This window comes from Tachysurus fulvidraco, chromosome 13 (genome assembly GCF_022655615.1).
Source record: "Tachysurus fulvidraco isolate hzauxx_2018 chromosome 13, HZAU_PFXX_2.0, whole genome shotgun sequence".
Classification (NCBI taxonomy): Eukaryota; Metazoa; Chordata; class Actinopteri; order Siluriformes; family Bagridae; genus Tachysurus; species Tachysurus fulvidraco.
The window spans coordinates 6,684,471-6,700,337 of record NC_062530.1 but is presented as its reverse complement, the minus strand read 5'-3'; the positions used below and the strand labels follow the sequence as shown (position 1 = coordinate 6,700,337).

Here is a 15,867-nt window from a genome sequence, read left to right as displayed (position 1 = left end):
GCTATAAACCATATAGCAGTAATTACATAATGTATTACATATGTATGTTAACTATTACACACATACACATAATTACACACACACACAAACACATACAAACACACACTCAACCATACAAACACACACACAGTTCGTTTTCATTAGAAAAATCCAAAGTACACTGAAAGTTCTAAAATAAATTGTTATTAATCCTTTTTTATTCAACATTCAAATCTTATGACTGTTTACTAACATGGCTCATTGTTTCACAATACAGTTTTATGTCCTTTGAAAGAAAGAAAGAAAGAAAGAAAGAAATAAAGAAAGAAAGAAAGAAAGAAAAGAATGGTGTGATGCGTTCAGATGTGAAATGGCATTAGTGCTACTCCAGAAATTTAGAAACAGTGAGCAAATGAGTTGCTTATAAACAAAACTGATGATTTTACTGAAAACGATAACTGCTTGCTATCAGTTGAATCATCAATGATAATTAATTAATTAATAGTCGGGTCTTCATCAGTGATCATTTGAAGACTTCAGCAGGAAAGAATCATTGTTATTTATTATTTGTTTATTAAATTATTAGTGTTGGGTCTGTGGTGAATTCGGAAAATCCGATGACTGCCTGTTAGTTCCTCGGGAAGTCTTGGTTGCTTAATTCAACACAACTACAAACTGTTGTAGAAAGGAGATTATTTACATTTACATTATTTACTGTCTGTCACCCAAATGAGGATGAGGTTCCCTTCTGAGTCTGGTTCCTCTCAAGGTTTCTTCCTCATATCATCTCAGGGAGTTGATATCTTGCCAACGTCGACTCCGGCTTGCTCATTAGGGATAGATGTTAGAGATTTATAGTAACTTAATTTGAAACATTTTTTATTCTGTTTTATACATCTGTAAAGCTGCTTTGAGACAATGTGAACTGTTTAAAGCTTTATAGGAATAAACAAATTAGAAACTAGATCAGGGGGGCACGGTGGCTTAGTGGTTAGCACGTTTGCCTCACACCTCCAGGGTTGGGGATCCGGTTTCCTCCCCCGGTCCAAAGACATGCATGGTAGGTTGATTGGCATCTCTGGAAAATTGTCTGTAGTGTGTGAGTGAATGAGAGTGTGTGTGCCCTGCGATGGGTTGGCACTCCGTCCAGGGTGTATCCTGCCTTGATGCCCAAAGACGCCTGAGATAGGTACAGCCTCCCCGTGACCCGAGAAGTTCGGATAAGCGGTAGAAAATGAGTGAGAGTGAGAGAGAAACAAGATCAGTAAATGTGAGCGTGAGAAGATCCAGTAATACAGTTCTGAATGTTATACTGTACTGTGAAAAAGTCACCCTATTTTTTTTGTTCTGATGTTGTTACAGATGTTTTTTATAGCCCATCTATATTAATAAGCCAGTCCAATAACATTTTACAATAAAATGTTTGTCTGTCAGTAAAGAAAGCAAATGAAAAAACAATGCAGGGTTTAACGAAGGCCGGGTTTTGCACATACAAAACAGAAGTGTGTGACATTTTCCCCCAAAAGTAAAAGCCTTGACACAACAAATACCGACTTGGTTTAGTTTATGACATTTTGCTGCTCTTTATAGTATTTTTATGTAAAAATATTTCATCAAAGCATAGTGACAGCGTTTCTTTGTCTGCATCTAAGACCTTTGCACAGTACAATACAAATGACAAAAATGATGTAAAGAAAAGGTTTTATCTTAAACACTGAACCATTATTTAATAAGTATTCATGAGGAAAAGGCTACTTGGATTATATAATGTGTGATAATATTTGAAGTGATGCATAACGACGTCAGTAAAAATGTGCGTTTAAAAGTGCACGTCGCTAACGATATTTTGTTCTTTTTTTTATTTTTTACACTGTTGCTATGGAAACGCTTAGAAATTGCTGAAAATGAGAACATAGAGCCATCTTAATTCATTGAAAGTTTTTAATAGAAACTGGACCTTCCTGTCTGACTGTCCATAATCTTTCATTTTACATCAGACACTTTAATAAAAATCATCTCGGTTTTTCTTGAAACAAAATCTCCTTTAGAAAAAAACCCTGTTCATGTGTCCTACAAACATCAAAGTGCACTCTAGGTGTTCACATTAATGTTCACACATGCAAAGCAAAGATTCAATCAGAAATATTTTTAATATATATATTTATATATATAGTTTTTTTGTTGTTTTTTTTATAAAATATTGAAAACATAATTTACACGTAATAAATGTACACTCATCAGTATGAGGTTCCCAAGAGAAACTGAAAGATAAATCAGTTATCAGATTTTACGAGGCATAAATCAAAACCGAGCATGGAAACATACGAGGAAAAAAAAATTAAAACAAATGAAAAAAAAAATTTAAATCATGAAAATCGAGCAATGTACAAAAGTATAGAAATCAAATGTCAGGTATAACTTATTTATAACAAAAAAAAAAAAAAAAATCAACCAAAATTCTTTTTATTTCACTGAAAAATGGCTGACGTGTCTGAGAGAGAAGGAAAGAGCAATAGAGAGAGATCCTAAATAAATAATCCAAATTTGTACACATACCACAGCAAGTTTTACAGCTGGACTACAGTTTAATGATTAATTTGTGTGCACAGGTTCAGCGAACTGTAGATCACTCGTAGCTTAAAAGTTCAAATTAAATGAAAACATTAAAAACACCTCCACCGTCAAACAAACCAAAGAATTAAGACAGCCGATGGTGCGTATGATCGGCACGCAGAGATTCACGTGAGTCCGTGAGTGTAGCTTTTGAGGAGAAGATGACCTGATGTTGGCGTTTAGTGAGAATGAAGAAGGCTGACCGGGATAACGAGTGGCGATGGAGAAAGACTTACAAAAGTCCCAGGCTTTATCATAAGTCTATGCTTTTTATTTTATCCATGACGAGAAATTTAGAAATGCTCCAGTTTAGTCACGTTAAAAAAAAAAAGTTGTATCTCTGAACTGTATCACTGAGTGTTTTTAAAGGAAAGCTCCACCCTGAAACACACTCAATAGGGTTATATGAGTTGGTGATTTTGGTTTGTTAGTCATGTGCAGAGTGAGGGGTTGATTGCCATGCTGATGTCACAGGGAGACGAGAGCTGCGTCCCAAATGTACTCTAGCAACTCGTGTATGAACTTTAGAAGGGTGGCATTGCTTCAAATGTTTCGATATCAAATCATGTTAAAGGTTAAACATAAAGTGACACAGCTAGCTTTATTCAAGCCTTTATTAATGCCACACATAACATTATATTTGCATGTCCAAGATTAGGATGTTGGAGTCAGAGAGGTTGCTTAAGGGCCCAACAATCGGGTCCAACTTTCTAATCAACGACCCAGAGTCTTAACCAGAGCTTGGACTAATTTAAAAGATAGTCAGTCGTAAGATGTCTTGATCACAGGAGTGGCATCGGCTCATCCCGCACTACTATTTACACACTTTTTTACACTACAAAACGGCGAAGAATATAGTGCATAATTATACATTTTGAGACATGGCTCTCGATGGCTCAAATGATTTTAAAATAAAGCACTGATTAAACGTTTAGGTTTGCTGTTATCTACTAAAAACATAAGAGTATGTTATTAGACACCTTTTTCCAGAGATGTTCAAAATCATAAAAACGAGGAGTCCAATGTAGAAGAAAAGACGTTGGTGCAACGGAGTTGTGCAGAGGTACGAGATGATGAGTGTGATCTGCCTGAGCTGGACACACTAAAGGGTTCAGACATTGCTGCATCGATCTCCTCAAGCAGGGCTGAAGTTAGGGCTAAATCTCGCCAAACTAATCAGCAGGTAATCGAACGGCATTGTGAGTAATGTAGGAAACCGACTGACTGAATGTTGTTATAAAATACATCTTGGATGCCAGATTATTGATCAAGTGCTTCAGGGTGGGTTTTTCCTAAACAGCTCTCTCCAGGTGTGTGTGTGTGTGTGTGTGTGTGTGTGTTTTAACTCTTTTAATTAAGTATAGAATATAAAACATAACGCCACCCTCTGGCCGACGCATTAATAAATAAAATAAATAGTTCAGGCCATCGAGGGTGAATTGAGTCCTGAGAAATGAGATAATGTTTTCCAGTTAGACCAGATTAAAGGGACAGTCGGGGATGCGTCGGTTCAGTATGTCATATTAAAGCTTGTATATACAGAAGTACCTAATGACAGCTAAGGAGCTATCTGGATCGGTTCTGTTCTGGATCAAACCTAATTTAATTACTGTAACGCTTTAAACTGCTCTAATGCTAACAAAAAAGCCTCATGAAGAGTGACTAATCTCCTTACAGTGCAGGGGATGAGGAAACCTACAAGTGCATTAACCCAGACATGGATCTGTTTGTTCTTGGTTTTTAAAAACAGCCAACAGTCGTGTCACCTGATACGCCTAAACCGAGAGGTAAATAGAAAAATAGATTATGTGTGGAAGGCTCTGCTGGACAAGCGCAGGCGCTGTTGTGTCTCTGTTGCATACAGACATACAGCGTCTCTGTTGGGCGACGAAGCTGAAGTTTACACACAGTGCAACGCCAAAGCGTGGAAAGGGGAAAACGAGATGAGCATCACAGTTCTAGGAGCATTTGCTCTAATTGGTCCTGTGTTTTACAGTAACTCTGTTACCATAGTAATTCTGTACAGTAGTGATAGCGATGCTTTAAGAAGGAACACGTCTCCAGGAACGAGTCCTGCCAGACACCACGTGCGGGGCTGGAGACTGAGATGCCATGACTGATTATTTATTCTACAATCACGTTTAGTCATTAAGAAGTACAGTACTTTTGGGGGAAGACACTGTAAGAAGAATAACACGAGTACTGACTCTGTGCAAAGAATTATGTCTTGGGTAACACAGAAACCAGCAGTGTGAGAACAGGAACTGCAGTACATGATGTCATGATGTGTTTGCGTCGATATGACCGTCACGCCATTAAAGGAAGGGTTCAGCAAAAGTGGAGCCGATCAGCAGAGAGATACTTAGCCGAGCTAGTGTTGGACTGGACTTGTATTGCAACCATATCGTTTTCCACCCAAGATTGTTTCCATAAACTTGTGTCTAACTGAATCTGCTAGTGGCTGAGAATTGGCAAAATGACCAAATACAAAAAAAACAAAAAAAAAAAACCAAATAAAAAACCAGTTCTTCATTTAACTTATCCAGGCTGTATGTAAAATATAGAAGACTTGGGTACATACTGTTACAGGAAAATCATCAACAAACAAGTGGCATGATATGTGGTTGATGATTACATTAATCCTAATCTGTTTACAGATTATTTTCCTACGACGGCACATCCCGAAAACGCTCGTCTAAATAACGATTGGAATTATATTTTTTTATATTTTATTATAGAACCTTCTCTGCATATTTCTAGTTGCATTTAATGTAATGGAACGTTAAAGAACGTTAATTTTCTTAAAGAAAATTACAGCCAATTAGTTGTTACAAGGTACAGTCACTGTTACGAGCTACTCTTATAGAACAATTTAACACCACAGACATCTGTAAAATAAAAACAAACAAAAAAAAAGAGAACAATATGAGGGCACACAATCTGAGGGAACCACAATCTTCCAGCTTGCCATTTTGACAAGCAAAGAGCTCCTAAAGCTGAACCTGTCAGATATGTAAAGCAGGAAGCCGAAAGTTACGCGTATTAGACTGGACTTGGTAAGCATCGACTATGCCTTCTAAAAGACGAATGCCTTTACGTTTACACGTGGCCTGATGACGCGTGTGGCGAGCATCTAAAGAAGGCCGTGCGTTTATGGAAACGATTTTGGGTGAAATATGGAATTGAAGTCCATCACTTGATATTTACATTAGTGACAAAAGCACAAGCTGTTTGTGGACTGAACTGGGTTTCGTTGAACCATTCGTTTAAGATCGTTTACGATGTTTAGGCAGAGGATCACATACTGTCAGGTGTTACCCCCATGTGTTTCAATATCTGTTCAATATTCAACAATATCTGTAAATGACAATATCTTGATCTACTTGACTGTACCGTGTACCTGTAAATCAGTATGTATATGTCTCTAGATATATATATATGTATATATAATATATCTATATATATAAAACCTGTGGGTCAGACCAAGAGAATTGTATCTCAGTTCAAATCTACAGTACCGTGTTTTCCCTTGGCACGCTCTACAGTGATGCATGCTGGGAAGTGTAGTCTCAGCGCAGGACCACAGTCCCTCTCTTTTTGGCTGAAGAGCTGCATTTACAGTAATAGGCCTCTCTGAATGCAAGCTGTACGATCTGAATATCTCTCAGTTCAACTGGCTCAGGTTTGGTGTCCGTGTGTCCGTTAAGACTCGTCCATTAGAAAAATAAAGCAACGGTTGGGAAAATAGCCGTGAAGGGAATGTATTCATCCCATACTCTCCCAGACAAGGCATTGGGACTTACTTGGCATGAGTTCTTAAAAATAAAAACGCCTGTATCTTTTCCTCTTCCAGTGAAAGATCTTAAGTCCCAAAGCCACTCAAAGGTGTATTAGTTCTTTGTGTCCTCTCTCTCTGCTCCGTCATTTTCCTCTCTTATTTTTCTGTCTTAGTGTTCAGAGAGGTGAGGTGAAGAGCAGTGTAATCATCACACCGTGTGTGTGTGTGTGTGTGTGTGTGTGTGTGTGAGCAGCTAGGGTAGGTACGGGAGTCATCTGTAAGCTCCCTGTTCTAACTGTTGCTCGTGGTTTTAGCTTCCTCTCCTCACAGAGAGCGTGTCAGAGTTCACTTCCTGTCTGGTGTGGAGGAAAGGAGCTTGCTGAACTTGCGGAGTTGCTCGCTAGCCGAGTGTGACTCCTCCTGAAGACGCTGGTTGTTCTGCCTCAGGTGAGCCATCTCAGTCAGCAAAGCCACCTTATCCTGCTTCTCCTGAGCGAGCGAGATAGAGAGAGAGAATTAATACCGTGATTCTAAGATCAGACAGTGTGATATTTGTGTGTTAGTATTGTAAATGCCCACCTTCTCTAAATCATTATTCAGCTGCTTCAACATCACCTCCAGGTGGTACAGTCGGCCTGACAGATCTCCAGGAGCCTCATCACTACAGACAGACAGACAGACAGACATACAGACAAAACTCAATGCATGCAAAAGATTCCGATGTCCATGTTCCAAACAATCCAAAGGTCTTGCAGTGCTTCATTACCTGCTGAAGGTGGGTGTAGTGCGAGGGGTCTGTGGTGTGTGAAAGGGAACTGGACTTATTACGGGTCTCAGCTCAGCTCCTCCAATATGTGGCTCAGACAGCGAGAAGAGAGAAACTGCTCTTTGCACTGTGAAAACAAACAAGCTTACGTCACTGGGAAAATTCATCTCATGCTCCAGCATCCTAAAAGATGATGGCTTAAACTGCTGCTACGCTGCCAGTGGATCATACTTTAGTTAGATTAGTGTCTCCTGAGTACAAATTATAACTTTTCCACGTGGCAAAACAAACCAGGTGAACGTGTAGAGTACGACAGTTTCTCTTGGGAATAATTCGTACCCGTGTTTTTTTGTTACATTGGTTCCACTATGATTCAAACAGTAGCGAGTTTAAAAAGGATGTCACAGAAACTCAGATGAGGTCTGAGTGTTTTTCTGCTGGACAAGTCTCACCTTCATATGCCTTTGCAGCATTGACGAGACTCGACCACTCAAGACCGCTTGCTGTGTCAGGAAGGGGCATCAGGCCGGGGTCGAGTCTGCGCAGGGGGGGCACTTTATCCCTTACCTCCGTCAGTGACAGCTCTGATGCAGACAATGGCACTGAAGAAGCACACACACGTGAGTCAGAAGCGATATAAAATGAACAATAATCCCCAAATAGAAGTCACTGATGAAAACAGTGAGGTGAAAGGTAATAGGTGAGGTAATAGATGATTCAGTGTGCTATAAATAATTCCTTTTTGATTCAGTGTGACGTGAATGATTTCCTTTTGATTCAGTGTGACGTGAATGATTCCCTTTTGATTCAGTGTGACGTGAATGATTCCCTTTTGATTCAGTGTGACGTGAATGATTTCCTTTTGATTCAGTGTGCTATAAATAATTCCTTTTTGATTCAGTGTGACGTGAATGATTTCCTTTTGATTCAGTGTGACGTGAATGATTTCCTTTTGATTCAGTGTGACGTGAATGATTCCCTTTTGATTCAGTGTGACGTGAATGATTCCCTTTTGATTCAGTGTGACGTGAATGATTCCCTTTTGATTCATAGTGCTATAAACTATTTCCATTGATTCAGTATGCTGTAAATCATTATTTTTTGATTCCGTATATGAACAGTTCCCTTAACAAATTCACAATGGTGTGACCAGTGAGATTGAGATTGAGTGTGATTCGACTCAGTGTGATGTAAACAATTACCCTGTGATTCAGTGTGATGTAAACAATTCTATTTTGATTCACACTCACTCACTCATTTTCTACCGCTTTTCCGAACTACCCTGGGTCTCCGGGAGCCTGTGCCTATCGTCATCGGGCATCAAGGCAGGATACACCCTGGACGGAGTGCCAACCCATCACAGGGCACATACACACTCTCATTCACCCACGCACTCACACACTACGGACAATTTTTCAGAGATGCCAATCAACCTACCATGCATGTCTTTGGACCGGGGGAGGAAACCGGAGTACCCGGAGGAAACCCCCGAGGCACGGGGAGAACATGCAAACTCCACACATACAAGGTGGAGGCGGGAATCGAACCCCGACCCTGGAGGTGTGAGGCAACCGCGCTAACCACTCTCCTACCCTACAAGCCCAAGTTATTTGAACTAATGCAACAAAATAGATTTTTTTCATAACAAGAGAGATTTTTATTGGTATACTAATCTATAAATGAAAACAATTACTATCCAAAAAAAAAACCACCTGAAATTGTAGAGCATGTAAGATATGCACCTTTCTTATTGGGCAAGATGGCACCATGGTTGGTGCTGCTGCCATGACGACGGGTGGGTAGTGTGCTGGTGAAGAGCAGGTCGTTGGATGGTGCCTGTCCATCAAAAAGTGGCGTGTTGGCAAAGCTTGAGTCTCTCCGTCCACTGCATAAACTCTCGTCTGAGAAGGTCCGCTGAAGGGTCTTTCGAGGAGACTAAACACACACACACACACACACACACACACACACACACACACACACACACACACACACACACACACACGCACACACACACACACAAAGCGATCTAATAAATGTGTTTTTTCTTTCTTTGTAGAAGTAGGGTAAAGGGTAAAGTGTATTGTGATGTCTTCAGGACTGTCTTAAGCGTCATCAGCTTGTATGAGCTGCTATGTGTTTATACAGACATGCATATCTACTGTGTCTCTGTACAGTTCTGTGTGTACGTGTTAAGTGTGCTTGCAGGTGTGTGTGTGTGTTTAAGAGTGCCACTGAGCATGTTTACACTGCAGGAAACCTTTCAGAGACACATTTCTCATCTCCTATTCCACAGTAGCTTCATCTTTGCAGACCAGTCACTAACTGGAGGTGAATGGAGCTGATTGCTAAGATGTATACTTCAAAAGCCAATGCTCTCATACGGCATTTTAAAAAAAGGCTGCGCTCAGCTGACAAACAATTACTAAGGATATTCTTGAGATGAAACCATTATCGATGTGTGTGTATGTGTGTGTGTGTGCTTACAGATTCCTGTGGTGTGTCGGCTGGAGTGTCCATGATGATGAGTTTCTTCAGGTCGTCCTCAATGGTGCTCTTTTGTACAGGGCGGCGAGGCGAACGCAGGTCCCTCAGAGAGGCTCTCAGACGCGGCTGTCCAAACACGTTCTTACTGTTTATGTCCACTTGCCTGTACACACATATTTATACACAACTGAGCACAACAAAAGGCAGGGAATGAATTCTCCCATCATTGGAAAAAATAAGCTTCCATTGCATTTTATGCCCACACAACAAATCAACAACTGCCCATTGCAACACTAGACAGTTAAGTCGTCACACACACACATACACACACACAGACACACACATACTTGTTGCTGTTGCTGTCTGTGTTGCTGGACGTTGAGGACATAGTGGCTGGGCTGCTTTCTTCGTGCTGCCATGCACCCTGCTTGTTTTTAGGATATAAGGATTTGGGGGCAGAGGTGGACAGCTGGGTTGAGCCTGACGTGGGCGTGACTGTGGAAGCTCGGAAAGGCCTGGGCTTGTCAGGCACAGCTGGGGTCTTAAATCCTTGAGGTGTGTAGCAGGCTCTACACACACACACACACACACACACACACACACACACACACACACACACACACACACACACACACACACACACACAGTCAGCCCTTGCAAACATTTTGCAGCTTTTTACTTCTTTCTTTACATTAAATGGCTCTTCTTGCTCACCTGGGTTTGAAGTTGTCTGCGCTGGCTGAGCCAGGTGGAGGGAAGGTGCGCGTGCGGTAACTCTTGCTTTGATTGGCTGAGGCAGTTATGACAGGTGATGACTCTCGCTGGAGCCCCTCCCCCACTCTGGCTGCGGGGGCAGAGAGCTCGTGCAGGCCGCTGTATGTGGCTGAAGAGTGAAGACTTTTATGTGGCGTCCCTGCGTGACTCCGGCTCACTTTGCCTGATTTGCTGCTGGAGGTGGGAGCGTACAGAGTGGAGGCATCAATGCCACTGTCGCTGGAGCCTCCTTTTCCCATGGGGTCGGCGTCACAGGGATCACATGGGTCACAGGGGTCACTGAGGGTCCCAGAGGTGCTGGCGCCCATGGTGTCAAACCAGCGCTCGTCACTGTGGCTGCTGGAGGCATTACTAGACAGAGTGTTACTGCTGGAGTGGCTGGAGTACAGCGTCTCGCCCTGAGAGAGACAGAAAGACAGACAGAGAGAGAAAGAGATAGAGAGAGAGAGAGAGAGAGAGAGAGAGAGAGAGAGAGAGAGAGAGAGAGAGAGAGAGGGAATTATCATTCGATGGTTCATAATACATTGTTAATATCCTTCCAGTTCTTAGACGGACATAACTGCAGAAGTAGCACAAGGCTACATTAGAGTCATACATCTTTATACAGCATGAAGATTTGAAAAAGCATATGGTTTCTATGGTAACAGGAAAGGCCTCTAACCTTAGAGTGTCGGTTTGGCGAGTCCTTCCCCTGTAAATCCTGGCGACCTTGTCGTCTCTGTGCTCCGCTTCCGGATGTACACCGTGATGAAGCTGCGACATGCCACATGGGCTCTGTGACACACACACACACACACACACACACACACACACACACACACACACACACACGAAGATTAATTAGCACAGATCACTACATGTTAAGAGTTCCACTGGAACAGACAACACACCGACCCACACACATTATTTTACCACAAATAAGCACTATTAAATATATTATAAGCAAATTAAATATGACTCTGTCAGCATCATTTGATTCCCTGGATACAATTCATATGTACAATGTAAGACAGTTTTAGCTTACACAAACAGACTGAGGACAGATAATATATGAAAAAAAAAAACTGTAAACAAAAGTGGAGAAAAAAGGGAAAGAAAAAAAAAACAACTTTGCCCTCAATGGTAAATTTTTTTTTTTTTTTGTAAGAAATTTGATTAATCGCTTTGTTGAGAAGTATGTCATCTATTAGAAACAGCACTGGCATAAATAACTTACTAACAACTAACAAACTCTTGAAGCGGATTTTAGATCGTTCGTAAAATGCATCATCTGCTAACGAAAGCAAACTGAACTACCAGACAGCTGCACCATTTTACCACCAGAGGGCAGAACAATCAAACTGAAAAACCTGATGTTGATGTGTGTGTGTGTGTGTGTGTGTGTGTGTGTGTGTGTGTGTGTGTGTGTGTGTGTGTACCTGTCTTGCTGCGCTCCATAGTGCTCTCCTGGCTGGTGAAGCCGGATGAGGAATCTCCACTGGATCCATCAGGAGTCAGATGAGCGTCATACGGCTGGAGAGAGCGCTGGGCCGAGCTGAACCTGCGTATGTACGCACATACGCACGATGGCATTAGTGTTGAAGTTACATTTTATGTGTGGCACATGCGTTTATCCAACGCATGGGAGGCAGAAAATAATCCAAACCATACAGCTGATATAAGAACTGATAATATGTCTGGAAAAAACTAATCTTCTGGTATGCACAGATATAAGTGTGGATATAAAGAGAACACATTCTACATTTGCTACTGTACAGACACACACACATACACACACAAGTTTAGGTGTGAAGTCTGGGTCAAATTCCCTCCACATGTTTGTTCCCTTTGGTACGAAGCCAGAAGGAAAAAACTGCCTGACACACACATCAGGCATCTTACACGAACGTCTACACAAATGAGTGTCTCGTTTTGTCCCAAAGTGAGTATGTGATGCTTTTATTCAGTACACACTCGGTAAATCCGTGTGTGGGCATGGTTTTATATCTGTGTGAGCAGTGTCAGAAGTGCTAGGTGGAAAGCATTTAGTTAGAAAGGGAGAGAGGAAAAAAAAAAAAAAAGCTCAATGCAAATCAGTGAATAACTAGATAATATGTGGGAAAGTAAATAATGGAAGTGTGTACAAATACAATACAGTACGATCTAAAAAAAACCTTAATAAACAGTGACACATTCACATAATAAAAACTAAAAAAAAACCGCACAAACTAGCTAACAAAGGGTGTAATTCATAAACCGAGTCACGCACTGACGGAGAACGTGTTACTCCAGTTCAGCAGGGCAATTTATAATAGGTGCTCTCTTTCTCTCTCTCTCACACACACACACACACACACACTTTCTTGAATCAATCAGTTAAGAGCAGATATGTCTGTACATGCCTTGACCTCCCTAAACACCCCCACACACCAACACAGGTGTATGTGATAGTGTTACAAATCTGAAGGATTAATCAGCTGTGTGTGTGTGTGTGTGTGTGTGTGTGTGTGTGTGTGTGCCCTGGCTTGCTCTACACACTCCTCACACCCACACACATCACTACCGGTTTGGCTTCGGTTTCGCAGTAACCTTTCAAACAGAAAACCGTTTTCTGTACCAAACAGGGTCATGTATTACTCACGATGAGTCACGTTTGTATTATTGTAGTTTAATAATAGACCTCAACACCAGTTCTATCATATTCACTTATACTATTTGGGTGATTTCATGTTTTGGGCCTCCATTGTGTCCCAGGTACAAATATGTATGTAAAGATAAAAGTCAACGGCTAGAATAATCTTTTTGTAAACAACATTTTCGGATAAATAACTTCAAGTATTAATAAAACCTAGTAACTCGACTTCAAACCAGATTTGCGCCTGTCCTACTAAAACTCCACGTATTTAAAATACTTCAAAATAAATGCGTGAAATCATTTAACACCTCATCTTTAAAATATCCATTCCAATAAAAGCATCTATTATAGTTTAGGGGGAAAAAAATACATTTTGCCTCCAAACATTCAAGCTTGTTGCTAATGTTCTGAGCCGTTAGCATGAATGCTAGCGTATTAGCAAATTCTATGCTAAGAAAAAAAAAAAACCCAACAACTTATTTATGAGCAAAATGCCACCAAAATGAGTTAACACAATTAATGGATGGGTAAATGCACATTTTCTAGGTTGGACAATATTATGATTTATTAAAAGTTACAAGATCTAAATGCCACTTTAAATCACATAGTCAAGTTTTATTTTTATATATATATATATATATTTTCATTAAAGGAACTTACCTGTCTGGAGAGGGTTTGTAACGGACAAACGGGCCGCTCAGGGTTGCAGGGCCGAGGCCCGATCCCGGGCTGGAGAAACTGGCTGAGGGGTTGCGGTAGGGCAAACTTCTATCTGCCCCTACTGGAGACACGCTGTATTGGTTCTCAGGGTAACTGACAGGTCTGACGGAGGACAGACAGACTTAGTGGTTAGACACACAATGTAGATTTCCATTCGAGTGTTTAGTTCCCATCATCTGCTGTTATGTCGAGGAGCAACAAGATGATGGATAGACAAGAAAACACACTCCCAGTTTCATCATTTATTCCAAGATAATAATAAAAATAAAACCTTTATTACATATTATTCACAAACTCTACATGTATATTTTAGGATTTTATATTACTGCATGTCTGTACTGTATGTCGGTAAAGAATGCAACAACCGCTGGGTTTCCAGACAAGAAACATATTGAAGATATTTACGTGTTTTGCGGTGCCAAATACTTTGTTTAGTGCTCTTTGCATTACATACAGAAGAATCGGAAGCTATGGACCAGGTACTAGTTTTTCTAATATAACCCTGTTTAGTTTCAGTGAGCCGGTGCCCAGGACAGTCTGACAGGAGTGAATCCCGGTGTAGTCTTCTGCTGTTGGAGCTAATACACCTGTAGCTCATGATGCTCTGTGCATGCTGAGATGCTTTTCAGCTCATCACGTTTGTAAAAAGTTACTACACCCTTAGGCAGCTTAAAACAATCTGTTTTTTTTTTTCCTCTGGTCTCTTATCAAAAAGGTGTTTCCGGCCACAGAGATGTTGTTCACTCGACATTATTTGCACCATTGTGTGTAAACTATAGAGATTTCTGCCAGCTGGAAGTCCCAGCGATCACACTTTTTCTTCATCCTGATATTTGATGTAAACATTAACAGAACTCCTGAGCTGTATCTGCATGATTTATTTATATTATGTTGCTGGCAGAGCGATAGAGAGATAGATGTGTGTATATACCAAAAAAAAAGGAGAGAAAAATTGATACCAACAAAATGGTTCACCTTTTAGCAGGAACGTGTTGGGGCTCTCTGTATGGAACGGGCACCAGGCCCTTGTGTGTGCGGCCGGGACCCGACGGAGGCCCTACAGGAGTCCAGCGCTGTGTTGAGAGGGCTGTAGGGGGACTTTCCCAACGCCACGCCGGACCTCGCTGGCTGGAACGGTAACTCGCTCCCATCGGCTCTGCATCGCCTTTCTGCTCATGGGTCTTCATCTCGTATTCCTCTGTGCAGCCCCTATACACGCAAAACACGTGCAAATTAACACAACTCACCAACAAAAAGCAGAGACAACTAAAAAAAAACCTACGGAGGTTTTGGAGTACTTAAAAGTTTCACACGCCATCACCATACGGACGAATAATTACATGTCGTGTGTTGAAGTTCCCTAAAGGAATAATCCTGCCAAAAAGTAAAATATATGCACCGTTTTTTCTTTTTTTCTTACCGCTAATTTGAACCGATCAGCCCGAACACGTCTGTTATATAACGTCCGATGTTTATGTTTTGAACTGGATTCAGTTACAATGGTAATTCAAGCTAAAAACTAAATGTTTAGTTCACAATCCCTTTTTGCAGTAAAGTAACTGTTAATAACTCAGTAACATCATTTTGTATTATTACTGAAATTGTTAACAATACAGTTAACAGTGTAACTCTGGGCGTTTTCCCACTTGGCCCGAGTCCCCGAGTCCGCACCCAGGACAGATTCTGGGCTTGTCTTGGGAGGAGGGGCTTATAATCACAGCTTTCCTTTAAAAACAGAAAAAAAAAATCCATCTGAACTGTGAAACAACTGCAGAATCCCATACACCAGTCTTGTGAATACAGATTTACAAAACGTTCACTAGGTTCATCCTTTTGCTGTTCCTTAATTCCCAAGTCGTGAAAACACTCAAGAGGTTCTGGATGCTTGTGGTTTCATGTAGAAATCTGTATAAACGAGAAGTTTGCCTGAAAGCCTGTGTTCCATCTCTTCTGCTGATACTGATAACTCTTTCACGTGTCAGCTGATCAAACTACAAATAGGCTCAATTTTTTTTTATTTTTGCCTGAACTTTTGCTTTAAAATCACCAGGCAAAGCCAGACAGCTTTCTCAGCTCTATCAAGATGGTTCCAGATGACTCCCTGGCACAGTGTTGGAGCACTAGGCTGTAATTTAG

The 15,867-nt window shown here is 41.0% G+C and overlaps 1 protein-coding gene across 2 annotated transcripts in view; it reads right to left on the bottom strand.

The window, feature by feature from the left end:
- Positions 1 to 1,906: 1,906 nt before the first annotated feature.
- Positions 1,907 to 15,867, bottom strand: part of sipa1l3 (signal-induced proliferation-associated 1 like 3) — a 90,166-nt gene continuing 76,205 nt past the window's right edge. For both annotated transcript variants that reach the window (XM_027137771.2, XM_027137853.2), the window contains exons 11-22: positions 14,707 to 14,940; positions 13,672 to 13,833; positions 11,816 to 11,937; positions 11,059 to 11,171; positions 10,338 to 10,795; positions 9,971 to 10,192; positions 9,624 to 9,786; positions 8,879 to 9,071; positions 7,589 to 7,738; positions 7,137 to 7,263; positions 6,950 to 7,031; positions 1,907 to 6,859 (exon numbers count right to left, since the gene is read on the bottom strand). In XM_027137771.2, coding sequence (XP_026993572.1) covers positions 6,716 to 6,859; positions 6,950 to 7,031; positions 7,137 to 7,263; positions 7,589 to 7,738; positions 8,879 to 9,071; positions 9,624 to 9,786; positions 9,971 to 10,192; positions 10,338 to 10,795; positions 11,059 to 11,171; positions 11,816 to 11,937; positions 13,672 to 13,833; positions 14,707 to 14,940 — 2,170 coding nt within the window. In that variant the 3' untranslated portion in view covers positions 1,907 to 6,715. The remainder of the gene's footprint in view (positions 6,860 to 6,949; positions 7,032 to 7,136; positions 7,264 to 7,588; positions 7,739 to 8,878; positions 9,072 to 9,623; positions 9,787 to 9,970; positions 10,193 to 10,337; positions 10,796 to 11,058; positions 11,172 to 11,815; positions 11,938 to 13,671; positions 13,834 to 14,706; positions 14,941 to 15,867) is intronic.